Source organism: Salvelinus namaycush, chromosome 5 (assembly GCF_016432855.1).
Source record: "Salvelinus namaycush isolate Seneca chromosome 5, SaNama_1.0, whole genome shotgun sequence".
In the NCBI taxonomy this organism is placed as follows: Eukaryota; Metazoa; Chordata; class Actinopteri; order Salmoniformes; family Salmonidae; genus Salvelinus; species Salvelinus namaycush.
In genome coordinates this window covers 48,937,529-48,950,202 of record NC_052311.1, presented here as the reverse complement: position 1 = coordinate 48,950,202, position 12,674 = coordinate 48,937,529, and the positions used below count along the sequence as shown (strand labels likewise).

At 41.5% G+C, this 12,674-nt stretch overlaps 1 protein-coding gene across 2 annotated transcripts; it reads right to left on the bottom strand.

Annotated features, from left to right (window-relative positions):
- Window positions 1-8,995: 8,995 nt before the first annotated feature.
- LOC120047600 (G-protein-signaling modulator 1-like) lies at window positions 8,996-12,322 on the bottom strand. 2 transcript variants are annotated; one of them, XM_038993137.1, is made up of 5 exons: window positions 12,151-12,322; window positions 11,279-11,810; window positions 10,802-10,961; window positions 10,255-10,481; window positions 8,996-9,605 (listed from the first exon to the last, which is right to left on the bottom strand). In XM_038993137.1, exons 2-5 carry the CDS (start codon window positions 11,786-11,788, stop codon window positions 9,465-9,467), a joined length of 1,038 nt encoding a protein of 345 aa, XP_038849065.1. In that variant the 5' UTR covers window positions 11,789-11,810; window positions 12,151-12,322; the 3' UTR covers window positions 8,996-9,464. The 2 variants fall into 2 exon arrangements, with proteins under 2 accessions (XP_038849065.1, XP_038849066.1); XM_038993138.1 differs by having other exon boundaries at window positions 11,474-11,810.
- Window positions 12,323-12,674: the final 352 nt, after the last annotated feature.

Here is a 12,674-nt window from a genome sequence, read left to right as displayed (position 1 = left end):
TCGCACTAACGCCCTGGACCAGAGGCACTCTTCTGCCATTTACACATGGGGAACAACCGAGGTGAAGACAGTTTCAGGTTGGATATTCGCCTGTAGTTTTTCTTACGTCAACCAACAGCAGTTAGGGACCGTCAACATAGTGACAAATCAAATGTTTCAAATTTCAATAGCTCTTTAACCATTACTCCTAAAACTTTCAAAACTGGTTGTAGCTAACCCGATGGCATAGACACACATTGCACACACTTTTTTTTGTTGATTTACATCTTGCACTATTTTAAATTATTTATTTACATTTTTGAATTACAATAGCTCATTGGTCATATGACCTAGTGACTTCAAACAAGGTTCAGAATGTCCAATGACTGCCCTTCTATATTGCACACCCTTTAGTTTGTACATTTTCATCTCACATGATTTTACATGAATTATTCAAAATTTAGAATTTCAATAGCTCCTTGGTCATGTGACCTTGTGATTTCAAACAAGGTTCAGAATGTCGACTCACGTTGCACACCCTTTAGTTTGTCCATTTTCATCTCACACGTTTTTATATGAATTTTTCTAAATGTAAAATTTCAATAGCTCCTTGGTCTTGTGACCTAATGACTTCAAACAAGGTGCAGTATGTCCACTGACTATCCTTCTATATTGCACACCCTTTAGTTTGTCCATTTTCCTACGTCTTTTGTGAGTAAAATCCTTTTTCCAAATTGATTTGGGTACATTTTTGTGAAGAGGTATGAGGGTTGTGATATGGGTCATTTAATAGAAAAATCATTTAAGGGATCAATACATTTCTATATTGCTTCCCCAGTATCTGCATGAACCATCAGGCCAAGTGTTTTTGCTTGACCCTGCTGGACAGAAAGAGAAGGAGGAATCGGAACACACTGCATTCAAATTCAGGTCTTAGTTATTCCATTGTACTGGATCTAATACATATTAGCATTTCACATACATTCATAAGTGTAATAATTTTTCATGACACTGTGAAAAACTCTCTTGGCTGCTGGCTCTGTCACGTTCAGACATGCGCAGAGCAGACTGAAAGGGGAAGAGTAGCTCTTGACTTGAACCACAGGGGTTCTCTGTAAAGAAAGAGTAATCCCAAAGGCACAGACACACCCCTTGACTTTCAATTGGCACCGTTGACCTGTATGTATTCTCTCCTGATTGGCTCTGTGGTGCACAGTCTGGCAGTCTGGCTAAAGTGCCAGAGGTATGAGGAGAGACATCCTCCTTTGTATTTATGGGAACAAATATTTCCTAAAACTTTGGATCCTATTCTTGGACAGTTAGAAGACAATGCATCAATGCAACAAAAAAAATGAATACTAATTACTGTCCATGAGTAACCTCAACCTTGTGGGTCTGTGGGTGTTTGGGCAAATAAAGTGCCAACTCAATTCTACCACTGACTAGTCTCTCATGCCCCTATGAACGGGGACACAGGGCAATAGTTTTTCATCTAAACCAGCCCTTTTTTACTGGAGTACACTAACCCCTAATTGGGGCTCTTTTCTTGACACACAGTAGCAGTTTACCAGATAAGAAGTCCGAAGATCAAACAGTAGATTGTTGTAAGGGTGTATTACGTCCTGTGCTGGCCCCATTGTCATATCCATTCTGGATTCTGAATGGTAAAATCATAGCTGAAAAATGCCTCTATGTATGTGTATACATTTTCCGCCAAGACAGAACTGCCAAAGGGGGTGGAGTTGCAATCAACTGCAGAGACAGTCTGCAGAGTTATGTCATGCTATCCAGGTCTGTACCCAAACAGTTCAAGCTTCTACTTTTAAAAATCCACCTTTCCAGAAATAAGTCTCTCACTGTTGCTGCTTGTTACAGACCACCCTCAGCCCCCAGCTGTGCCCTGGACACCATATGTGAATGAATTGCCGCCCATTTATCTTCATAGTTTGTACTGTTAGGTGACCTGAACTGGGATATGCTTAACACCCCGGCCGTCCTACAATCTAAGCTAGATGCCCTCAATCTCACCCAAATTATCATGGAACCTACCAGGTACAACCCCAAATCCGTAAACTCGGGCACCCTCATAAATATCATCCTGACCAACCTGTCCTCTAAATACATCTCTGCTGTCTTCAACCAGGATCTCAGCGATCACTGCCTCATTGCCTGCATCCGTAATGGGTCTGCGGTCAAACGACCACCCCTCATCACAGTCAAACACTCCCTAAAACACTTCAGCGTGCAGGCCTTTCTAATCGTCCTGGAAAGATATTGACCTCATTCCGTCAGTAGAGGATGCCTGGTTATTCTTTAAAAGTGCTTTCCTCACCATCTTAAATAAGCATGCCCACTGATAAATCTACGATTATCGAGAATTTCAATACGCATTTTTCTACGGCTGGCCTTGCTTTCCAACTGGCTACCCCTACACAGGTCAACAGCTCTGCACCCCCCACAGCAACTTGCCCAAGCCTCCCCCATTTCTCCTTCACCCAAATCCAGATAGCTGATGTTCTGAAAGAGCTGCAAAATCTAGACCCCTACAAATCAGCCGGGCTAGACAATCTGGACTCTCTCTTTCGAAAATGATCTGCCGCAATTGTTGCAACCCCTATTACTAGCCTGTTCAACCTCTCTTTCGTATCGTCTGAGATCCCCAAAGATTGGAAAGCTGCTGCGGTCATCTCCCCTTTCCAAGGGGGAGACACTCTAGACCCAAACTGTTACAGACCTATATCTATCCTACCCTGCCTTTCTAAGGTCTTCGTAAGCCAAGTTAACAAACAGATCACCGACCATTTTGAATCCCACCGTACATTCTCCGCTATGCAATCTGGTTTCCTAGATGATCATGGGTGCACCTCAGCCACGCTCAAGGTCCTAAACGATATCATAATCGCCATCGACAAAAGACAATTTCCCCAATTTCGTGGTATCCAATTGGGAGTAGTTACAGGCTTGTCTCATCGCTGCAACTCCTGTACGGACTCGGGAGAGGCAAAGGTCGAGAGCCATGTGTCCTCCGAAATACAACCCAACCAAGCCGCACTGCTTCTTGACACAATGCCCATCCAACCCGGAAGCCAGCCACACCAATGTGTCGGAGGAAACACCGTACACCTGGCGACCGTGTCAGCGTGCACTGCGCCCTGCCCGCCACAGGAGTCGCTAGTGCACGATGAGACAAGGATATCCCTGCTGGACAAACCCTCCCCTAACCCGGACGACGCTGGGCCAATTGTGCACCACCCCATGGGTCTCCCGGTCGCGGCCGGCTGCGACAGAGGCTGGACTCAAACCCAGAATCTCTAGTGGCACAGCTAGCACTGCAATGCAGCGCCTTAGACCATTGCGCCACTCGGGAGGCCTACTCACTGCATTCTTATCGGCAGACTCAACAGCCTTGGTTTCTCAAATGACTGCCTCGCCTGGTTCACCAACTACTTCTCAGATAGAGTTCAGTGTGTCAAATCGGAGGGCCAGTTGTCCGGACCTCTGGCAGTCTCTACGGGGGTGCCACTGGGTTCAATTCTCGAGCCGACTCTTTTCTCTGTATACATCAATGATGTCGCTCTTGCGGCTGATGATTTTCTGATCCACCTCTATGCAGACGACACCATTCTGTATACATCTGGCCCTTCTTTGGACACTGTGTTAACTAACCTCCAGACGAGCTTCAATGCCATACAACTCTCCTTCCATGGCCTCCAACTGCTCTTAAATGCAAGTAAAACTAAATGCATGCTCTTCAACCGATCGCTGCCCACACCTGCCTGCCCGCCTAGCATCACTACTCTGGACGGTACTGACTTAGAATATGTGGACAACTACAAATACCTAGGTGTCTGGTTAGACTGTAAACTCTCCTTCCAGACTCATATTAAGCATCTTCAATCCAAAATTAAATCTAGAATCGGCTTCCTATTTCGCAACAAAACATTCTTCACTCATGCTGCCAAACATACCCTCGTAAAACTGACTATCCTACCGATCCTTGACTTCGCCGATGTCATTTACAAAATAGCCTCCAACTCTCTACTCAGCAAATTGGATGCAGTCTATCACAGTGCCATCCGTTTCGTCACCAAAGCCCCATATACCACCCACCACTGTGACCTGTATGCTCTCGTTGGCTGGCCCTCACTTCATATTCGTTGCCAAACCCACTGGCTCCAGGTCATCTATAAGTCCTTGCTAGGTAAAGCCCCGCCTTATCTCAGCTCACTGGTCACCATAGCAGCACCCACCTGCAGCATGCGCTCCAGCAGATATATTTCACTGGTCACCCCCAAAGCCAATTTATCCTTTGGCCTCCTTTCCTTCCAGTTCTCTGCTGCAAAATGACTGGAACGAATTGCAAAAATCACTGAATCTGGAGACTCATATCTCCCTCACTATCTTTAAGCATCAGAGCAGCTTACAGATCATTGCAACTGTACATAGCCCATCTGTAAATAGCCCATCCAACTACCTCATCCCCATATTGTTTATTTATTTATTTTATTTTATTTTTTTGCCCCTTTGCACCCCAGTATCTCTTCTTGCACATTCATCTTCTGCACATCTATCACTGTTTATTTGCGAAATTGTAATTATTTTGCCACTACGGCTTATTTATTGCCTTACCTCCCTAATCTTACTTCATTTGCACACACTGTATATAGACTTTTCTATTGTGCTATTGACTGTACGATTGTTTATTCCATGTGTAACTCTGTTTTGTTGTTTGTGTCACACTGCTTTGCTTTATCTTGGCCAGGTCGCAGTTGTAAATGAGAACTTGTTCTCAACTGGCTTACCTGGTTGAATAAAGGTGAAATAAAAATTATAAAAAATACTGTATGTGGGAATGTCTTATGTCCGTCCTACATGTAGTGTTGGTATATGGAATATTCCTCAACTGCATATATCATAAATTGCTATTGCAAATATAAGTATTATGTTCAACAGCTGACATTTTCAGATATTATTTTTACAAACTTTGGTGATTACAATTCCTTCTCTATTGTCATAGATTTGGTGGGCACTGTCATCTGTGATCTTTGTGATATGACTTTCTTTAAGCACGTACTGATGAAACTGTTACTTCATATTATTTTCTTAAAGTCTACAAACACTCTACATTCATTCACTCTGTGATAGGGTTGGATCCTATATGCTACGTTTATTATTGTCCTGTAAATGGTTCAGTGCCTATAATTTAGACTGTGTGTAGAATGGGGCGTAAATTAAATTACCTCTACTACTAAATTACTACTAGATTATAGTGATAAGGAAAACAGCATACACATTTGGCTTGTGTATTCATTTGCCTATAACTAATCAGAATTCCATTATGTTTACATAAAAAAGAGAATACTTCAAAATGAGAAGATCCTGCCATGGATAAGACGACTGGGTGGACATAAAGTGGAAAGGAGGGGTATTACCTCACACCATGCAGCAAGACACCTTCAGCTGCGGGGTCTTTGTAATGCAGGTTTGATAGTTATATTTTCAATAATGAATGGTTAGCTGTTATGTGATAATTAGGTCAAAATCTATTTTATTTTTTGGTGTAGATGGCCAAGGAAGTTGCACAGAACTTCCCCAACATCCCCTCCCAAATTGATATGGAACCTTCAAAAACACATGGAGCAACTGCGAAAAGAAATGACTGAGGATATACTAAAAATGTCTGGTATGTAATGACATTTAATTCAAAGTAAATGTAAATTCTTTATTTTTATGTAGTTGTGTGGGAAAGCCATATATTTAGTTCATGCCTATGATTTCAGAGTTCAACAAAGCCAACAACTGCTTCATGTGTGCCACTGATAAAGAACCTGGATGTGGCCCAAAGACTGACTGGGTTAGTAACTTTATTTAACATGTTTATAATCTTTTGACAACAGTGACGGCATGTAAGACAATTTATGATATAACACAATGGATGGCTAGTTCGTCATACTGCATTGATATTTGATATTATTTATAATGTGTTACGCTTTGTTTTGTTTTAGATTGAATGTTTTGCATGCCAACGGTGGTTCCATGTGCTGTAACTAGGAATGAAGACAAAAGAGTTCAACAGAGTAAAGAACACAAACTGGAAGTGCAGGCTTTGTTGTTGAAAATGTATGCTATACCCCATACACACTGAAGAGCAGTGGTGGGCCGTCAGGGCCTGCAAGGCCTTCTCTGCTGGCCTAAACATCATCAGAATATAATTTTTTTTTAAATATATTTTCCCACAAATATGTATTAAATTATTCCCCAGAGTAAGAGTTATACTCTTCATTTCATAGCTTTCCTCTTGGTTGCACTGCTTCCAGCCCCAGGTTGAGATTTGGAGGGCTGGTCTTTATGTTAGATCTTTTATCCAATCATATTCAGCCATCATGTGTTGCCAGGGGTCTAAAATCTGCCCTCAGGCCTTCAGAATCAACAGTGCGGGCGCTTGTAGCTTATAGTGAATGGAAATGAAAATTTAGTGTCAACCAATCAGCTTTAGAGTTGGCTATTGTACGCCTGCTGGCTGGCTCCAGTGTTACACAGGAGCCAGCTAGCAGGCGTAGTGCGTGCACGTCTTTTGATTGGATTACCAATATTGAGAGGCAGGTCCTATGGAGATCTAGGAAACTGAATTTGATAAACGAATTAATTCGCGTACTACTAAGCTGTTTTTTCAACCCACAATGGCGGAAGGAGGAGAAGATATCGATTTGGTCGAGGATATAATTATAACGCCATTCTCAAGACGAACTTTTCAAGAAAAGTTAGACATTGTAAGGAGAGGTCGCCCGACGCCACAAAGCCTGTCACAGGCGGGAAAGGGCTTCGTTCGCTCGCCACTTTCAAAGTTTCAACTACGAGCGCTGTCAATGGCTCACAGGCTCCTTGGCTCCGAGAAGCACTGCAAACTGTACTGCTGGGAATGCCTATTATTTGCAAGTGATCGATTTGGTGTTTGGAGCCACACTGGCTTTGCAAACTTGAGTTGTCTAACCAAGGCAGCAACGAGACACCAAACAAGCAATGGTGCTTTTGAAAACTTTTGGGGACACCGGAGTGGATCTACAGCTCAAAGAACAAGCGCGCAGGGCAACGGAGCTGCACAATGAAAAGGTGAAGGGAAATATTGAAAAGACTCATTGATTGTGTCATGTTTTTGGGTAAACACTGTTTACCCAAAAATGTCAATTTGTCAATTTCAAGGTGACGCAACGCCTGGTTATACTGCGTTTCTGTCTAAATGTATAGTGTCTAGAGCCATGGCATCATAATGAGGTGGATTAATTCGGGTGGGACTGTGTAGTACCTCACTGAAGGCCCAGGCCCCAGGCCCACGGCACGCCACTGCTGAAGAGGCTCTGAAATGTACATCAACCAGGGATAAAGAGAAAGTTAACACTGTGAAATGTTTGAAATGAAGTGTCTGTTGACATGTTGGAAAAGATTAAAGGTCTATAATTTCTGTTTAATTTGTCAATATTACATTTTTAGTCATTGATTTACTGGCCACCATTACTGTGGTTACATGTTCAGTATATGTATTGACCAGCAAACCCACTGCAGCCTACCTCACTAGCTCACTCTCCATCCCTGCTTTGGACAATTAATAGCATGACTCTCGTACTTTGCCCTTTTCCTTTATGTTTGATATTAACGACGAAAGGAGATATTATCTGTCTCTCTCCTATTGTGTACCGCTGTTAAATAATGTGGAAAAATAAAAAACAGGGAAAATAAGTACTTAGAACTACCAATTATTATAGATACATATTAAAGGAAAGGGTAAACACAACACTGGACTGAACCCCCTAATTGTCAAACTAATATTAATGTACAAAAATATAGAAGATACATGACTAAAGGTTATGCAATATGGCTGTATATTCACTGCACGCTTCTTAGGTGTGTAATTGACATGATCAAGGAGCTATTGCAATTTAAAACTATGAAAAATGTACGTTACACCGCGTGATTTTACAGTACACAAACAAGAGTGTGTAATATAGAAGGGTAGTCAGTGTACATTCTGCACCATGTTTGAAGTCAGTAGGTCACATGACCAAGGAGCTATTGAAATTTTAAATGTAGAAACATTTATGCAAAATCATGTGAGATGAAAATGGACAAACTAAAGGGTGTGCAATGTGTAGGCCCACTGACTGGACATTCTGAACCTTGTTTGAAGTCACTAGGTCACATGATCAAGGAGCTATTGAAATTTTACATTTTGAAAAATTCATGTAAAACCATGTGAGATGAAAATGGACAAACTAAAGGGTGTGCAATGTGTAGGCCCACTCAGTGGACATTCTGAACCTTGTTTGAAGTCAGTAGGTCACATGACCAAGGAGCTATTGAAATTTGAATGTAAAAAAAGTTTGTACTTTGTTCACGCTCCCTAACTATTTCAACTAGGAATACAAAATGCTGCTCACATTTCCACATGTTTATTAGCCTTGGAAAGCGAATTAATGCCCAAATCGTGAAAATATGCAATGTTGTGCAATGTTGTGCGCAATATTTCCAACATCATGACACTTATTTGGAGTCTGTGGCTCAAGTGGTTTGAAAGCTATTGAGGTTTGAAAGTGCGAATATCCGTTGAATATCCAACTTGAAACTGTCTTTACCTCGGTTGGGGACCATCTATTTATTTAAATGGAAGAGCATATATGACCATAAAGCATAAACGTATGATACATATTTATTGGATACATATTTAATGAACAAGTGTGTTTTCCTTGCTGTCGTCAACAATGGTTGAACCGTTTAGGGATGGAGTTGATACATTTCCACTGTGCTGTGGAAAATGAATCCACAGCACATATAGCCTAGCCTAACAGCCCAGATGTCTAGAAAAATTGGTTTCTGTAAACAGCACTAGTGCATTGCAACACTGTAATGTGAAGGCAGATATCTTTCGTTTGACAAATTAATCATGAATATTGAATGGTCCAATAGACAAAGGCTATCGTAAGCGTTCTCGGGGAACAACAAGAAACACTCTTGATGCAAGTCAAACATTTAACACATAGTTTATTCTCGTGAGGAGCTGTATTCAAATATAACATGGAAACACAAACACTCTCATTCATACTCATTCACTGCTGTGCTGGGCAAAACTAATTTCCTCATATTGCAATAAACACATTTAAAGCAACCTAAAGCTTTTGAATATCATCCAAATTATTGTGCAGTCAACATACAAATCTGCCCACTCTGTAAGCTTAATATCATACAACAAGCATTGGAATTAGTCTCTGTAGCATTATGCAACTGAATTGACACTTCTGGTATTCACATAAATGTTTTTTATTAAATTACTGATGTAGTCATCGATACAGATGGTACTGTCAGCTCAGACCATAACAGAACAAAATGGTCATGCCTGGTCTGGCCAGGTGAATAAGAAGCAAAAGCCATTGCACTATAGGGCTACACCACATGCTCTGAGCCATTTGAGCTCATCTCTCCAGCATGTGTATCTCTCAGGTTCCCAGAATCCCAGGCAGCTCAGTCCTCTGGTCCTCCATGCGTCCTCCCTGGACACTCAGCAGTAAGGAAAAGAAGTCTTCATCATCCATAGGGCCCGGGGCCGCACTGCGCTGCTCCTCCAGCCTACCTTGGGCCTGAAGTACAGAGACAGACAGAAACACCACATGGCTTGATGCCTATTTTACACTGGACCTGAGGTACGGAGACGAGACATTACACCTACGTAACACCATATGGCATGATATGTTGTTACACCATACAACATAATACCTAATGCCCATTTTACAGCACATGACACACAGATGTAGGATATTAATTTGACCAGTAAAATAATCCTGCAGCAACAGCATTTGAATGTTTAGTCCATAACGTTGCATGATCGGTGGTTAGGCTATAAACTGGCCAAAATTAAGCTACATGAAAAGGACAATACTGTTAATATAACTGTGTGTTAGTGCGGGTTTTTGTTAATTTATGTAAATCACGAAGCTCATCTGCATTTTCTGGGGTGCAGGAAAATTCTCAGCAACAACAGAGTGATCAAATGAAGATCCTTCATCTGTAATGACAATGTAGCACTGGAACATGATATCAATGTAACACCATATGACATGATGCCTACATTATATTTTGCTTATGACAAGAACAAAATAATGTTTTGGTCAAATTGACTACTGGCAGCTTTAGTGATTACAGTTTTTTTATTTTTTTATTTAACCTTTTTTTAATTAGACAAGTCATTTAAGAACACATTCTTAATTATCATGACGGCCAGTTACTTACCTGCGACATGAGAATCATATTGTACAAGTCCTCGTTCTGCACTGCAATGGGAGCAGACTTTTTGGGCTTTGTATCTTTTACGCTGCTCCTCTTCTTATTGGCTTTCGGCTTAGGGGGTGGGGTGTCATGTAGTTCTGCCCGCTGATCGTCAAGCCGACGGCCTTGGGAAGTAGCCAGCAAGTCAAAGAACTCATCTTTCTGCAGCGAGGTCATTGAGGAGAAATGCACTGTTGGGAATAGAAGGGGAGAAAGTAGAGTGGAGACATGCTACATTTAGTGGCCTAGTTCATTTGGTGTCCTAGTTAATCATTCAAGCAATATTATTTCAATATTTCACTAATGTACAGAAGACATCCTAATATCTGTCCCTGCCACAGTTATATGATAGAAGTGCTTCAATGGATGCTGGTACCGTACAGTTATTTACAGCTTTTCCCCTTCATGAGTTAGCGTGTTTATGGGGAAACAAGGGAAGCTAATTGCAACAGCTGTTATGTTTACCACAGTCACTTAGAATGTGAAAATTGTAATGATAACTAACTATCACCTCTGTGGGCTCTGTGGGCTGGAATGTAGGTGTTGGGTTCAGAATGGCACCTTCTCCTCCCTCTGAACGAGCACCGCTGGTCATTGAGTCGTCTTCCTTCTTGCAGAGTAAAAACCAGGTCATACAGAGCGTCTGGGAAGTAAGGGGTTAACCGTTGAGCCTGGGAAAGACAGGTGGCAGGTGGCAGAAAGAGTAGCCATTATCAAAGGGTTTCAAAATGGGTGGTATCACTACTCATTTCAAACACGCTGGCATTTCGACGCCTACAAATTCTGTAACCACAAAATGAACCCCTCATTCTTCCACCACTGGAATGTTGTTTGTTCTTTTTATATATGTGAAAGAAAACCCTTCTACATCAAAAACTAATGCTACATAAAAAATGTTTAGACTGGTATTCGGTCACTAACGGAATTATTGTAATTGTGGGAACAAGGGAAATTGCTGTATTTTTTAGTGAGAGCAAATGTTATAAACCTGTTTTTGGGCATGCTCTGGGCTCAGCGTATCTTTGGGCAACTGGTCAAAGGGAAGATGTATATTTGTGCCAACTTGTAATCCTTGTGATGGTTTGTCCGTCTCCAAATCTTGTTCTGCTGTTTTGTATTTTTCTGTTATATCCACCATCACCATCCCCTCTTTCTTGCAATCCATTTTCTGTCTATCCATTACCAATTCATCCATCCCTTTAATGTGCTCAACCCCATCCTCTGTCCCAGTCTCTCCTTTTGCTTGATTTATTTGGTTATCCTTTTTTCTTTTGTCTCCATCTCCACTTTCAGTGTTGGCTTTTCCAATCTGTCCATGTCTGGCAGTGGCATCCTCTTCCGCACTGGAGTCTTTATCGTTGCTCTTGCCTGTTATTGGCTCTGTCCCTCCCTCAACAACTCTCTCAACATCCCCCTCCTTAATAATGATTAGATCCTCCAAATGCTCCTCTTCAGCTGTTTCAACTTTTACCCCTGGGTATTCCATGACAACATCCATTTACGTCTGTCTCAGTGTAAACCTGACAAAAATGAGATAAGACAAATATATCAACTGAAGTTCTATTGTACATTATTAGGATTGTGTAACTGGTTGTAAGAAAATGTTTTAGGTAATCTAATAGAGTTTCTTAAAATGTTAACTCGCAACAACACATGTAGAAGACTTCTATTGTGACACAGGCTGAACGGCCACTGTATCTGTAAGCATAATATAGTATAATCTCAAGAGGGGTGTTTATGAAAAACCAGGACTGGTTTCCTGCTCACTTCTTTAAGGCACTAAATTCCTATCTTGGATTGTACTTGCCCGCCTGCTAAGCATTACCTTACACACCCACGCTCTCAATAAGTCTATCGTACCTGTGTTTTCCTGGAGTTCAGTTTCTGATAAACATAATCTTCTTGTGTCCACACTGATTAGGGATGGCATCACTGATTCACGACAGTTTTCTTCATGAGAACTAATTGCTATCAGTTATGCTTCACATATCACCGTGACGAGCTCTTCCTCTCTCTCTCTCTCTTTGCCTGCCTGTCAGCCCTCTAGTCTCTTCCTGTTCCTCTTACCCCAACCCACCCCTATGTATGTGTCCCCTATCTCTCTGCGTCATGGCATTATGAAATATTACTATAAAAATTGAAGTGGTGCGATGTTATAGCCAGTGGTGTGATGTTATCAAATAGCCTTGTTTTTAACAAAGCCAAAACTCATAATTTTAGATGAACATCAGAAAGGGGGAAATGACTATGAAGTTTTGTTCTGCTCATGTTGCATTTTCAGCAGAACAGCATACAGTCAGAAACAGCAACATGTTGAAACAGGCGCACTGTTAATCTGACAGGGGCTGTGGTTTGACATACTTCCTGTTGACTTGCAGCTAAAG